The following is a 14,946-nucleotide window of genomic DNA, read 5'->3' on the forward strand; positions in this document are numbered from 1 at the left end:
TGCTGGTCAGACACCCAAATCTGCTGACTCGCAGACCCCCCACTGCTCTGGGCCACACCCCTGAGCTCTAGGTGACCGCAGCTGCCTCCTTGGCCTCATCTCCCCGGACATAAGCTCCTTTTCCCCTCACGCTCGGCACCAAGGACTGGGCCACTGTCTCCCTTTCCTCTCCAGCCCTGCTGCCACTGCAGGCCACCTTCTAGACCTGCTGTCGCCCCGCCTAGGCCCCTCCTTGTCATCATAACTTTCTAAGGTGTCATGGTCACACGTTTAACCCTCTGGAGTTTGCCTGCTGCCTGCAGAGAAACTCTAGGCGTGAGCTTCGAAGCCTCGGAGCTACCCTGCTGGCCTCGGCTGCATCTTCATCTCCTTGCTACTCTGAATGTGCCTTGCTCTTGCATGTGATTTTCTTTCCACTCAGGATGCTTTCCCCTCCCATCACCCAAGTCAAATCTGCCCTTCAGGATCCCCTCACTGGGAGCCCTCCCTCCCTTGCCAGGCTGGCCGGGGGCCTCCTTCGTCCTGTGCCCCCACTTGTGTCAGCCTGCCTCCATTTCAGCAGGGAACTCTGGGCGGAGACCAGGATGGGAACCAAGTGTTCCCTGGGATCAGGCCTGGCGCAGAGAAAGCCTCGGGTAGCGTTTAAGTGGCCAAATACCCCTACTTAAGGACTCAGCCAGTCTACCAGTTGAAGACACCAGGAGTCCAGCATTCGTTATCCAAAATTCATGAAGGCCCAGCCCTCATGCCCTGGCTCCTCGTGGCCACCAGGAGGCACCAGCTGCCTAGTATCTGCCGAGGCCATTCTGTGTCGTGGGAGTCACTGCCTGAGAGACCAGCGCCTCCTGAGCTGCCACATTACCCAGGGCCAGCTTCCTTGTCAGGCCCCGTGTTCTGTGCTTTTCCCGAGGTGGCTCACTGGTTCCCCCCAGCACCTTGTGGTGCAGGTGTTTCTTTCACAGCTAAGAAAATGGAGGCTCAGAGAGGTTAAGTGATGTGAAATCACAGAGCTGGCACAGCTGGATGGTGACATAATTTAAAAGAAAACAAGTCAGATAATCTGGGCTCTAGGCAGAGCTGCGGGGCACACCTTGCCCCTGTGGTGGGCCCCTGCCAGGGGTGAGAGAGCTTTTCGCCCAACCTAAATCCCTCCCTGCATCTTCTTTTCCAGTCTGGGCCCTGGGCCTGAGCTTGGAGGGTTAGTGTCTTTTGAAGTGAGGGACATGCAGGGCCACACAGGTAAGGTGAACAGGAGGCTGTCACCAGCCACCCCATTTGGGGCAAGTGCCTCAGGACTGCAGTGAAGACTGCCCAGACAACCCAGAAAAGGGGCTCAGGAAATGGTTTGATTTGACTCCTGGGCCAGCGACCCCTCCACTCCCCTTAAGCCAGATCTGATAGCACACCCGGGTGCAGGTGCCTCACCTCGGGGAGCACACACCGTACTCACTGGGAGGGAGTGCCTCCTGGAGGAGCCAGAGATGGGCCAGGCATTCTGGGGCATGAGGCGGGCCTGGAGAAACGGGCTGGCAGAGCTGAGTGGGGCAAATGCTCAGCGCAGTTGCTGCTGGGGGTGCTGTACCTCGCCCCTGCAGCCCCTATTCGGTGGTGGGGGTGGGGTGGGGAGGGAGCGGTGGAGAGGTGGGGGATCCCTGTTGCTGAACACAGATCCAGGCTTTCAGCAGTTGGTATGCAGGTTTTCAGTATTGAGTACTCTCCAGGTTTTTAGTACTCAGAGGCTCAGACTGCTTCCCAGAGAGGGGGCAGGGCCTTGCGCAGTGTCACCCTGCAGAGCTGGGGTAAGAACACAGGCCTGTGATTTCCTCTTTTCTGGAAACTGGATTCAGGTTCTGCATAGAAGGGCTGGGCTGGCCTTCCCGAGGTTCAGTTCCAGGTTCTGCTCTCAGCTGCCTTCCTGAGAGACCCTGGGGGATTCCTGTCTTCCCGGGCAAGGGGTTTCCCTTCTGTGAGTCTTCCTGCCCCCATGGCCCAGGCCTCACCAAAGGTGACCCAGCTCCTTGCTGGGGCTGCTCTGCCTGCTCTGCCCAAGCTCAGGCCTCATGAGCCTGACACCCGAGAGGGAGAAACCCTGGTTTGGGCTCCTGTGGTCCCTTGGTCATCTTCCTGTCCTGGGAGCCGCCTTGGTTTGAGCCTGCCATCTCTGAGTCTCCCCTACCAGATGTGAGCCCCTGGGCGACAAGGGTGAATCTGAGTCATTTGTGTCACCAGTGCCCAGAACGTGGCTGGGGCAGGTTTGCTGATAGGACACAGAGCGGTTGGAGAGCGGTAGCCCTGGACCCTAAGATGTTCTCTGGCGGAATCCCGGTGGCGCCGGCCCGGACCCAGCTGCCAAGCAGACAGACAGCGTCGGTGCGGGCTGTTCTCTCTCTGCTGATGCACATCCACACTGGGCAACACTTTCTTCAGCTTATCTGTGCATTATCTTATTTGACCCTCCTGCGTCCTAGGAAGTTTGTGTTACCTTTTCATTCCCACTTTCTGGATGAGGCCAGCCCAGAAAGGAGAGGGGATGGGCCTAAGTTCACAGCTCACTTGAGGTGGCCCAGGGGCTTGGGTGCAGGGTGTTTGACCCGCTGTCCCTGCCCTTCACAGGGGTGCACAGGCGATAAGAACGAGGATGCCTAGGTGTTTAGCACACGGTGTGGAAAGGATGTGGGTTCACTTCTGTTCTGTTTCAGGATAATATTCCAGAAAACATTCCCAGACCAGAGCTCTCTGAAACAGACGCGGCAGAAGCACATTTGTTCTTTGGCCAGTGGGGCCAGAAAAACGGTCCAGGGACAGGATGCTCTTTGGCATCCACAGTGTTCTTGGCACATCAAGCAGTGACAGTGTGAATACGGAGAGTCTGGGAAGAGACACTGGTTGTGTCAAGTTGTAGGATTTTGGGACAAATGAGAATTCTCCCCCTTAACTAAGATTTCTGTAACTTGTATTTTTTTTCATGAAAGACAACTGCGTAATAAGCAAAGTAAGTGCAGAGATTCAGAGCAGCCAGATTTTGTCATGAGGCCACTCAGACTGGGTTAGACAGCTACTGGCCCCACGCCGAGGGCCAGGGCCGGGCTCCTTGGGCTGCGGGTGAGCAGTGGGTGCAGCCGGGAAGACGAGGGCGGGCTTTGTGCCGGGACAGTCCCGTGGCTTGGACTTTCTTGCCAATTTCTGGCCATCCCGAGGAGTCTGTGTGTGTCAGTCTGTTCTCAGACACTGCAGCGTTTCCGTGTGATGTTCTCACTCTGCATCCAGAGAGTGAACTTATCTAGAATATGAGTTGGATAAGTCCTTATAAATCCTCTGATTTTATCCTTTTAAAGCTGGGGATGTGGCAGCTCGGAGGGAAAGGTCACCCATGGAGTAGCGACAGAGCTAAGGCCAGATAACATCTTCTTACTTGCGTCTCTGCTTGTGGATGTGGGCTGGGCTGGAGGGTCGGAGAGGAAAGGGCTCCAGGTGACACTCTGTGAGTGACTTGATTCCCCTAGGTTAGTTCCTGTGATGGAGGCCAAAATGTAGCTATGGCCCTGGGGTGGGGCAATTAGCTTAACTCTGTTCCTGGGTCACAGACTAAGCCTCTGATGCCACAGCAGTCTCAAATGTGAGCAGCTTTCCTTACAGGGGAAGGCAGAAGATGGAAATATTTCATATGCACTGACAGCCCTCCTTGTATTTACGGTAAAGCACTTTTATAGTAAAGCATTTACAGTAAAGACACTCGCCTTTCCTCGGACCTCATGACAACCCTGGGCTAGCATGAGGCTGGGAGAGTAGTGAGGACCCTGGCTCTGAGGGAGAGGATGCCGGATGTGGAAGAGGCGACGATGAGGAGCGTTTGGGGTGAGCACCCCGAGCAGCTCACTTTATGCATGCGTGGGTCCCCGGCGTTCCTCTCAGGTGTCCAACAGGCACGCCAAGGCCCGGTCCCCACGGCTGTCAAGGGGAAGCCAGGGTTTCCCTTGGACCTTCTGACTCCAAAGTCCACGTTTCATCTCCTGTGCTGTTGGAGGGAGTGTCGATGGATGCAACCATTTTAGAGGCCAATTTGGCAAAATCTAAAAACATTAAATACACACATACCTTTTTGACTCTCAAATTACATACTTAGAAATTTATCCACTATTTTTACTGGAACAAATTAATAAAGAATTATGAACAAAAATATTAATTTCAACTTTCTAATAGCAAATGGATGGCTACAACCTAAACATTCATCACTATAGGAATGTTTAAATTATGCCCCAATAATGGAATATAATGTAGCCTTCAAAAAGAATGAGGTAAACCTACATGTGTCATACAGTTCCACTTATACAAAAAGGCAATGTGGATACGTACGCGTTTCACACCCAGAAAACATCCGGGAGAATACATATCGCAGCTCTGGGAAGTGGAGAGCTGTCGGGCTCTCCCCACACACACTGGGCCCTGGTCCTCAGTGTGGCCATCTGGCAGCCAGAGGGACTCAGCCTTTCACCAGGAATCCATCCAATCCTGGGACCACTGCTTGATTAATTCATTACTCCTTAGGGTGGAGGCTGAGGACAGGGCAGAGGAGTCCAGGACTCTCCCTTCCTAGAGCCAGCGGTTACATCCTCCGGGGCCTTCAGTGGCCTTCCTCCCATCCCGCCAGCTGCAGGATCGGCTCCACGCTCAGCTCCCTCAGCACGCTGTCCTCTCCCAGGACGTGTCACACAGCACTGTCCCTGTACCTGCCCCTCCCCTGCCTGAAAAGAACCTTGAAAGCAAAGACCACAACTTACTTATTACTCTCTCTAGTCTCCAGAATGTTATCCCTGGCAGGTGGGTGGCATCGAGGACCGTTTGTCCCGTGGACGGATTCACTTATTCCCCCCCCCCCGCCCCTCCCCCCCCCCCCCCCCCCCCCCCCCCCCCCCCGGCATCTGCGGCATGGTTAAAAGGAGGGCCTAAGAGCGTCTCTTATAGGAAGCACTGTCTGTTTGCACAAGCCTGTTTGCCCAAATCGTTTTATAAGGAAACTTAGAAAACTTAATTCCATTTTTTTATTATTCAACATTTTATACATAATAAATACAAACTTTTTACAGCCGCTGTAAAGAAGACGCATCTGCACGCAGGCGCTCCCGCCGAGCCCGCCCCGTGCGCTGTGATGCTGGGTTACCTGTCCTGGGGGGAGGGGTTCTTTTTAAAAAGGAGGCTTATTTTTACAACTTTGTTTTTTTAAAATAAAATTAGCAGCTCTTCCGAAAAATATTTAAAATATAACAAAAATTTTCAAATAACCCTCTGAGAATGTGGAAAACCCAGATTCAAGGACAATTTGGCTAGCTAGAGAGAGTACAAGGCTGGGTGGTGAGAACTGCCTTATTCAAGCACTTTGAAGATTTTTAAAGTGCTTTGAAGATGTTTAACATGTAGGCAAACTTTAAAATCTTTAAAAAAACCACCCTTTAATTTATTTTTTAAACTTAAGAATAAGTTTGATAACAAAAAAGACCTCAAATAGATCAACAGGTTAAAAAATGCAGAAACAACAGAAAACAAAAAAGAAACCAAAAAACCCCCAAATCATGGAGAAGATTCATCAATGGGTATTGCCACTGAAACGATCAAATGATGAACTGAAAATTGCTTCAGCTGTGACCTTAAAAAAATCCCATGGGGACATTTGGCGAGCATTTCAAGTTTTCAGAGTCATAGGAGGGATGGAATTTTCAAAGCATAATACAACTTTTAGATTAAATTCTGCAAATTTGATTTCTTTAAAAAAAAAAAAAGCAACGGGCAGATGCCCCCCAGTCCCTAGCTAACGCACCCTGTATCTTCCATAGGAGGTGGGGGGCCATCACAGCCCCACTCCCGGACAGCTGCTGCTGGGGGCTGGCCGGCTCGTGGAGAGTTAGCCCCGGCTCCCTCCACGGTGCGGAGAACTTGCCTTTTCCTTGTCAGTGTGCACTTGTGCAGGTGTGCAATCCTTTAGTCCTTTTTCATAGGAAGCTGGTTTCCTCCATGGGCCACAGGTTCTTCCTCCCAAGGAAAGGTCAGGTCCGTGGGGCCTGGGAAGCTGCATTTTCCGTCGGGGTTGGCTGCTGCTCTGCACCAGTCACCACCTGCCTGGCTGGGCCGGTACACTGGCTTGGGGATGAAACGATGCTCGGGGCTCTCCATTAGAGGAGCTCAACACAGCAAGTATGTGTCACCAATTTATCTAGACATTCAGCTCTAAAGATACTGGTCAGAAGAGTATGTGCTGCAAAAACTGAGCTGAGAAATACCCAAATACAAAAAGAGCATTAAATCGGCTCATTTCAGATCTGGAAGCTCCATTTCTGCTTTAGCCGCAGCCTCCTTTCTGCTAGTTTATGTGATGGATGAGATTTGGCTACTAGTTCAGCCCCTCCATATTAGCTCCACTAATACTAAATGAATGGCATAAGTATGAACACAAAAGACACTGTTATTGTTTTGGACCTGTTAGTTGTGGAAGAGATGTGCATTAATGCAATTGGCGCTAAACTCAGGGGAGTCCACTTGTTTCCAACGAGGCTCCACGTTCTCAGTCCGGGACTAACTGCGGGGAGGAGCCAGCCTCCCTGAAATCCCTCCTTCGGCTTCCTCCGTAGCCAACCTGGTCTGATTAAACTTAATCAGACAGCAAAAGCCACTTGAAGACGAGAATCTCTGCCACACCCTGTGGCCACAGTAATATACTGTACGCGTGCACGTGATCAGTGTCGCTGTGACTGCGCCCTGGACGAGGCCTGGTCTGAGTCTCAGGTAAAAACGGGCCACTGTCAGGCACGGGGGCTGCTCCCCTCTGTTTCGAGGGCCCGCTAGGATTTGTGCTATGGTAGGAGAGATGACATAGAAAATGACAACAAAAAAAGGCACAAAATATTCAAAATGTGGGAGGAGTCCACCAGGCCGCCATTCGCAAACAGTCCTTCTGGTTTTCTCTGTTTAAGAGCCATCATCATGCAAAGGTGCCTAAGAAGCAGGACTGGCCACACTCTGAGCCTGGCCTTGATTGTAGCCATGACCGACGGCAAACCCGCCATCACACCAGGGTGATCTCCACGTCCTCAATCTTCTCTGCAGGCCTTCGGTGGTTCTGCGTCGGTGGAGGGGGAGCTGCCCGGACCTGAAAAGGAAACAGTTACACAAACTGTCGGTCAGCTTCCAAATTCCATGCCTGAATGAAACATTCAAACCCCAAACAGTCATTCATCCAAGGACAGGGGCCCTCCTGGAGTCCCCGAAATGCCCTCTGCTTGTCTTTCCGCCTAATTTTCACTCTTTCCCGCACTGAGAAGGGGTTATTGTTCTGGATGACACGTGACACCCATGAATTGGGTTCTTGCCTGGGCCGAAAGCCTCAGGGGCACAAGAGGGACCGAGACCCTAGAAGCCTTGGCCACAGCACAGGCCTGGAGTTGGAAGTAAGAGAGAGCAATGCTCAGAGCCCTGAAAACCTTGCAGCATGTCTTGGAAGGAGAGTTGCGAGAGAGAACACTAGAGAAGTAGCCTGGGAACAGTCATGAAATCTGAGCTTTATTCTCTAGGCAGAAGAGTCCTTGGTGGATTTGAAAAGCATCATCAGATGTGTGAAAAGATGAGTTAGGTAACAGTTTGGAGAGCGGAGTGGAGGTGGGCAAAGGTACAGATAAGACAACCTAGCAGACTTCCATAGTCACCAGAATGAGAGTCCCTGCTAGCCGGACCTGGCGCCGGCAGTGGGGAGCCAGGAAGTGGAGAGATCGACAGCTGTCTTTGCGGGAACACGGCAGGATTTGGTGATGACTGTTTGGGGGAGACCAGAGCACTGGTAGGGAGGATCCTCCCTGGTAGGGAAGATCATTAGCTCACTTTTGTTGAGTTCTGGGGGGCTGGTACATACACACTGAGATGTCCACAAGGCTGAAGCTCAGGGAAGAGATCAGATTGGCAGTTACAAGCCTGGGAGTTGTCAGTAAATAGTGGTCAAAGCTGTGGCAGTAGATGAGGTCACACAGGGAGAGTGAGTTTAATGACTCCAAGAGAAACAGCCCGTGGCCAGAACCCTGAGAAGCATCAGCAGAGAAGGACGGGGGCAGAGAAGCCTGCACAAGCCAATGGAAAGGGAGGGCCAGAGAGGTAGAAAGCGAACCAGGAAAGGCTTTCTTAGTGTGACACATCGGCGCACTCCCCCCCACCCCCCACCCCCACCCCCCACCAGTGCAGATGCTGCCGGCCCCTCCTGCCTGGACCACTGCTCCAGCCTCCTCGTGGCTCCCCAGTCCATTCCGCCACCTTCTATTCATTCCCCACTCAGGTGCCATCGTAAGGTCTTAAAGATGCAAAACTGGTCATATCTCTGTCCTGCTTATAACCTTACAATTGGCCTCCTACCACATTCAGGACGAAGAACCGAGTCCTTTACTAGGCACTCGGTACACGTGCTGAATGAACAAACCGAAGGAAGTGAGTGGTTCAAGGAATACTGTCAAATGCTGACAAGGGGTCCAGTAAACAGAACTGCACAGTAAGCTCTGGATCAGCGCATGTGGAAGTTACGACCCGGGAAGGGTGGGAGCGGCTTCACAGTGAGGTGGCAGTGGGTGGGGGTGTTGTTGATGGTGAATGGGGAGTGAGGGGTAAGCAGAGAAGATTCCCCTGGAGAACAGAAGCTCTCAAACCTCAAAAGGGCATTAAATATGTCTTATTTCACTTCAGTGTCCCTCAAAGACACAAATATAGGCCTGGAAAATGGGATCTCAATAAATGCTTGCGGAAAAAAATGTGCTTCTGTTTCACAGTGAGATCACGTCAGTGCTCGCAGAGCTCGCTACGATTTAAACACACTTCCGCAGCTATCTCCGTGGGCCTCACCAGGACTCAGAAAAAAGTGCCAGTGTAGACTGGGCCTCCTGAGATGTGCTGATTTTCATACTCTTCTTCTTCAAGAACTCTTTTATTTTCCCTTATCCCTCCCTCCCTCGCATGGGGGAATTAGCAAGAACACGGGGGCCAAGGGGAAACACTCATTTCTAATTTTCAATGTGGAAGAACTGCGCATTCCATAGCCCTGCCAGGTAAGAGCCTTACAGGTCGCAGTTTGCCATGTGAGGTCTCAGCCGCAGGCCTCGGTGCCTGTGAGCATCCCGGCGATTCGGCATGGAAGCTGTTTTCTAAGGGAGAGAACCAAAGAAGACTCATTTTATTTGTGGCGCTGAGCAATGAGAACGCTGGTGCGGGTCTGTCCGCCCTTCAGGTGCACAAGGGGATTTCTGGATGAAAACCATTCTGACCCCTGTCCAGGAGAACCCTTACCATTCGCGGAAGGAGAGCGGGGGAAGTACTGGGAGCTCCTCTTCTCCGGGCTGGGGTAGGGGCTGCTGGGAGGCTGGTCGTACAGCGGCAGAGGAGGCAGGGAGCCAGGCGGCTTGGGGGATGGCGAGATCTGCCACAGAGGGAAGGCGGTTACAAAGCGCTCACCTCGGGAGGGACAGGCTAGCTGGCTTCTCTGACTACTTCGGACAAGTTACTCTGCTCTGGAGCTAAGTTATGACTGCTGACATTTTTGTCAGACTCATTAGAAGCACGCGAGCCCAGACTGAACCACGCCAAACCTCGATTTTGTGTCACCTTTAACTTCTGCTCTCTCTGGCCTCATTACACCACTGATTACAGCTCGTGTTAGACAGTCGTCCAGCCAAACCTCTCTCTAGAGTGCTACTAAAACACACCAGATTAGTCAATCAGTGAGTTCGGTGACGGACAAAAAAGGGTGGAAGTTATATATTTTTGTGTGAAAAATAAAATACTTGGCTGAGTCTCCGACTTCCCCAGGTTTCGTAAATGTCAGGCTAAGTGGTCACAATGCCACAGAAATGGGACACGTTCCTACGGTCCTGGACCTGCCAGGCCTGCTGTGCCGACCCGCATTCGGGGTTTCCCGTGAAGGCAGGCCTTGCTCTGACGGGCTAAGCGCAGGGCCACAGGCATAAATGGGGCTCTGGCGGGCTCACCAGTTCCCTGAAAAGGGGCCAGCACAGTCTGGGCTGGGCAGGAGGCTCTGACAATGAGGGAAGAGAAAGAGCGAGCTAGTACTTTTACTATAAAACTAATCACAGAGACGACATACACTCCCCCTCCGGTTTGTTTCTGGTCCTGCACCAAGCCACCCTTCCGTAGGTCACACGCAGTTTAGCGCTTCGGTTGGGGGTTCAGGGACCAGAGTGCGGGACAGCAGAAGCCTAACGCAGCCATTACACAGGAGCCCGGCCAATGGATCCCTGCTTCCCCGGTTTACAAAAACCTGGCCCCTGGGGGTGGGGGGGTGAGGGTGAAGCCGAGACCACAGCCCACTCTTGTGTGGGTCATCAGGCCCCTGGGAGTCATTTCCTTTAAGTACCTTTAGTCAGCACTCTCCCCGCTCACGTACCTGAGTCTCCTTCGCCCATGGTGCGTCGCCGTTTTCCGAGGCGGAGAGCTCTTCCACCAGCACCGATGGGAACACTCCGACCCGCCCGCTGAACTCCCCCTCCCAGAAGCCATCATCGTCCTGGTTTTCCTTGTTCAAGATCCGGATGATCGCTCCCTCAGGAAAAGACAGTTCATCATCTGTCTGACCCTCGTAGTCATAAAGTGCTTTGACGAAACAGACTAGGTAGCGAGAGAGAGAAAATCGCGGTAAGGACGATGACAGCCGGGCCACTTTTGCGACCACCCCTATGCTCGCGTGACAACGGAAGGGGCGCTGGGCAGAGTGAGAGCAGAGCCGCGGTGCTTTCAGTCACTGAAGCTCGGCTTCAGGGTTCTACTGTAAAGGACCAGTGGGACCACATAAAGGAAGATGTTAAAGGACAGGGACAGAGTCGAGGCCTTCAGCCTCCTGGCGGTGACTCCGGGTAATAAATGCGGTTTGGGCCCAACGAGACCAACTACCAGCGCCCAGCTGCAGTCTTTACCGCTGGCGTCCCCGTTGAGGCTGCCTGAGACAAGTTCGGCCTCCGTGGAATTGCTGGACGTGTGGGACCGGCTGTCCAAAGCAGCCAGCGACTGCAGCATGCTCAGCAGACTGTTCGAGGTGGGAAACTGTAGGTACTTTTCGGGCACATAGCCCACTTGACCAACTTTATTTCGAGCCTGAGGAAAAGACACGTGACAAAACAGGTCTGTGCGCACAGTCTGGACAGGGCACAACAAGAGCCAAAACACTCCTAAAAATGTCACAAGAAGGGGCGATATGAGCAAAGGAATATACCTTTACCCAGTCTTCCATATCTCCATCTTCAATCACTTCTAACACCTCATGCTCCTCAATGGTCAACTCATCTGGTTGAGAAGCCTGCAATGGAGGATGGTCATGGACAAAATTAAAACGGTTAGATAAAGAGCAGATGTGAGCCGTCATAACAAAAGCCGGGGATCCAAACACCGAAATGGTTTTGAAGATGTGTTGGATGTGAAAACCGAAGTGTTGTAAAACTATCATAATGAGGTGAAGTTTTACTTTAAAAAACTAAACAAAGTAAAATAAAGCCAAAACCAAAACTGGAGGAACGGAACCCCGAGGAGGCCGTCAGGCCCGAGGGGCACTGCAGGCCACTGGGAGAAGGAGCGGGCGGGGTTCCAGCTCCCGCTTCCAAATCTACTGGTGAGCCACTCAACTTCTTGATGCCTCCATTTCTTTAAAATGACAATCCTGCCATTCTTGGGAGGATTGGGGAGGCCATGTGGGATGAACAAGCACAGAGCCATGAAGAATGGGGAAGCACAGGCAGAGGAGAAAGTGCTGAATGAGAACCGCACCAGAGGGCTGCCATGGAGAGCATGCTGCGGAAGGCAAGGGACTATGTACGTGGGTGGGATGACAGCTGGGCCAGCACCTAGAATTCCTCTAGGAAACAGGGGCCAAGAGAAGAAAGTTGTAGGAAACCAAATGATTGAGATTTGTCAAAATTTGTATTTATTATGCTCCCAACTTAACTGTGGAGACTGGGCTGATGCATTTAGGTGCTTCTGCACAGCCTGCTAACAGTGCCCCGTGTTATCCCCTGCAGCGGAGTTCACCAGCACCAGCCAGCAGAGGCTGCCCTGGGGGGCGAGCCCTCAGGGGCTCTGCAGAGGGGCTGCAGAGACACGAGGTGGCTTTGTTTCCTCAAGAGACTTGGGTCACAGGCAGGCACACAGGGCAGGGCCTGCTGGCCTCTTCTGGCTCTCTAGCCAACAGTCTGAAAAGCCTCCCTCAAGCCCCAGGATCAGTTAAAACTGTCACCTGAGACCATGTAGTTTTTCAGATAGTAAGAGTCTCAGTGTGTGGAAATGTCACCAAGTTACACAAGCAAAACAAGGCAAGAAAATGGGTACTTGCCTACAACTCACCTTCCATCTCATGGGCATTATAGCATTTAATCGAACCCAGACCCAGGACATTACTGAGACGGAACACTAGTATTGAAAATGGCTGACAACCACAGAAAAGGTTTACTCCAGGACCAGAATGTTACGTAAATTACCTCTGACCTCAACCCATGAGGAAAAAACCTCCCTGGTTCTTGAGAGCTCTCCCAGTGGAATTCCTTTGCTCATCTGAAACCACACTATGCCTTGAACATACCAGCAAAAGGCACCTGTATAACAAAGGTATTTTTCCTAATTCCATGGCAAGACTTAAAAAGTGCCAATACAACCGGATTTCAGTGTGCGCGAGAGCAAAGCAGGAGGAGCAAGAACACCTTTCAGTATACCGCTGTCCTCGTAAAAGTCACGAAGTCCATGCCCAACACTGTTACGTCAGCAGGCACCACCTTGCTCACAGCACCCTAGGCAGTGACCAATTCTTCCACCCGACAGGGTCTGGCCCTTTGCACGGCGCTCAGGACCCTACGGAGTCTGGCCCCACGGTCTCTTGGTGTTCTGGCCCGAGCGCACTATCCCCTACTCTCTGAACACACCATGGCTTCCTTGCTTCCACTTCTACCGGGCTGTTTGGTCTTTCAAGCAGGCCCTGCTCCCTCTTTGCCGTCTGGTGAGTGGATTTAGATTACTGAGAGTTCAAGTCTAACTTCAGTCCATTTCTGTGGGAAACTGACCACAAGACCTCTCTGAACCTCAGTTTTCTTTTTACTTCTGTTAGAATGTAAGCTCCACGAGGGCACAGATTTCCCTGTGCCAATCGGTGCTCTCTCCTCGAGCCCAGTTCTCCAGCGACATGGAAGGTGCTCAAGTCCTATTTGTTAAATTAACGGGTTGGTTGGTAACATCTTCCTTGCAGGGACTGAAGGGATTAGGAGAAAATTTATTTATGGTACCAGTGCACAGTACTTCATAAATGGTAGTGGTTGTCATTACTCATGATTTGAAGCCCAGCTCACGCTTTCCCAGACTACCCACAGGAGCGGGTTGCTCCTTCCTCCTTTTGTTCTTACAGGGCCTTGCCCGTGGCAGTCCCATTAACACTGACGGCTGTGGTCAGTGTCTCTACTTAGCTGTCTGCCCTTGTGGACGTCCTACTGGAAGGACTAACGTGAGGCAGGGAATGTAATTCTTCTCACCCCAACTAAAGACAGCGAGTGGTTATTAAATGAAGACATGGCGTCCCACCACCTCCTGAGGTCCTGGCAGCTAGTGACAGCCGGAAATCCAGAGGCAGCGGGCCCCCAATTACCCCCACTGTCTCTCTATATGTCCTGTTTTCTTTTAAAACTATACGCTTTTTCCCCCAAATAAAAGTCATGTATGTCACTGTGGAAAAGCTGGAAAAAGGCGTAATTGAGACTTGAAGGGGCGTGCAATCTGGTATCGTTCTTTTGTCACAGCACAGCCCCTTCTTACACGAAAACTCTCACGACTGTAATTTTAACCTTAATATTTTGTTATTGTTACACTGTTTGAATAGTTGGTCATCAGTAATTTTTAGGTTTTTTAATCTGTTCCCTAAATTGAGCTTTTCTTTATTTTCACAAGATTAATCCAGGTTTTGGGTTTTTTTTGCTGGTCTGGACTACAGGAATCACTACTAGGCTTACAGTCAGTCTCTTTCTATTCTAACCTATCCTCTGTCGTATCTTTATCAGGACCGGGGCCACCTTCTTAAAAGCCCAGTTCGACTCTAGCACATACAGTGGCTCCTCCCAGACAGGATAAAAGGCGAACTTCAGTCTGGAATTCAAGGCCCTTTACTCTCTGACAGCAAATATCTTTACTTCCAGCGGCTCCACTCCCCATCCTGGATGCTCATACGCAACAGAATTCCCCAAACACCCATACGCTCATCCAACTGCGTCGGTATCTACTGTTCTCTTTGCCTAGAGGGCCCCTCCCCCTCCCCAGCTTCTCACTGCATCTAGAAAGATCTTATTCATGACCCAACTGAAATGCCACCTCGCCTGTAAAATTTCTCCCAGCCATCATAGGAAGAATTAGTGGTTTTACCTCTATTATAAATGTCTTCATACATATTCTGTTTTCTCAGTTTAATATTTACTGCCCCCAGATGATCCATTTCTGGGGGGCAGGGATTATGTCACATTAGTTCTTGCATCCCCAAAAGTGACCACAAAGTGGGCACTCATAAATGTCCAGTGATTAACTGATTACACAGACGTGCCTGGGTCGCACTAACAGAGGGGACGTGGGACGAACGGGAGTGTGTGTGATCACTCGGGTGTGCACACAGGACCCTTCTCCGCTTAAGGATCTTAAATTTTAATTCTGGAACTTGCAAGTAACACACACCATTGAGAGGTGAGACAGGGAAACACCCCAAAGCTTGTTTTATACAACACTCTACAACAACTTTCCAAGGATCTCAGAAGGTGATTTTCCAGACATTATCAAAACAGTGTGCACTGGGAAAAAACCCCAACTCTTTTAGAAAGCAGGGAGTATTTGTCACTTAAATATATAATAAAAGGATGCTAAACTAAAAAGTCTGGAAATCACCAATATCGAGGTGTAAACACG

At 51.3% G+C, this 14,946-nt stretch overlaps 1 protein-coding gene across 1 annotated transcript in view; it reads right to left on the reverse strand.

The window, feature by feature from the left end:
• Positions 1–5,025: 5,025 nt before the first annotated feature.
• Positions 5,026–14,946, reverse strand: part of FCHSD2 (FCH and double SH3 domains 2) — a 212,201-nt gene continuing 202,280 nt past the window's right edge. The window contains exons 15-20 of the mRNA XM_024572547.4: positions 11,243–11,326; positions 10,947–11,124; positions 10,421–10,641; positions 9,307–9,436; positions 9,082–9,164; positions 5,026–7,138 (exon numbers count right to left, since the gene is read on the reverse strand). Of these exons, the coding sequence (XP_024428315.2) occupies positions 7,055–7,138; positions 9,082–9,164; positions 9,307–9,436; positions 10,421–10,641; positions 10,947–11,124; positions 11,243–11,326 (780 nt within the window). The 3' untranslated portion in view covers positions 5,026–7,054. The remainder of the gene's footprint in view (positions 7,139–9,081; positions 9,165–9,306; positions 9,437–10,420; positions 10,642–10,946; positions 11,125–11,242; positions 11,327–14,946) is intronic.

Source organism: Desmodus rotundus, chromosome 5 (genome assembly GCF_022682495.2).
Source record: "Desmodus rotundus isolate HL8 chromosome 5, HLdesRot8A.1, whole genome shotgun sequence".
In the NCBI taxonomy this organism is placed as follows: Eukaryota; Metazoa; Chordata; class Mammalia; order Chiroptera; family Phyllostomidae; genus Desmodus; species Desmodus rotundus.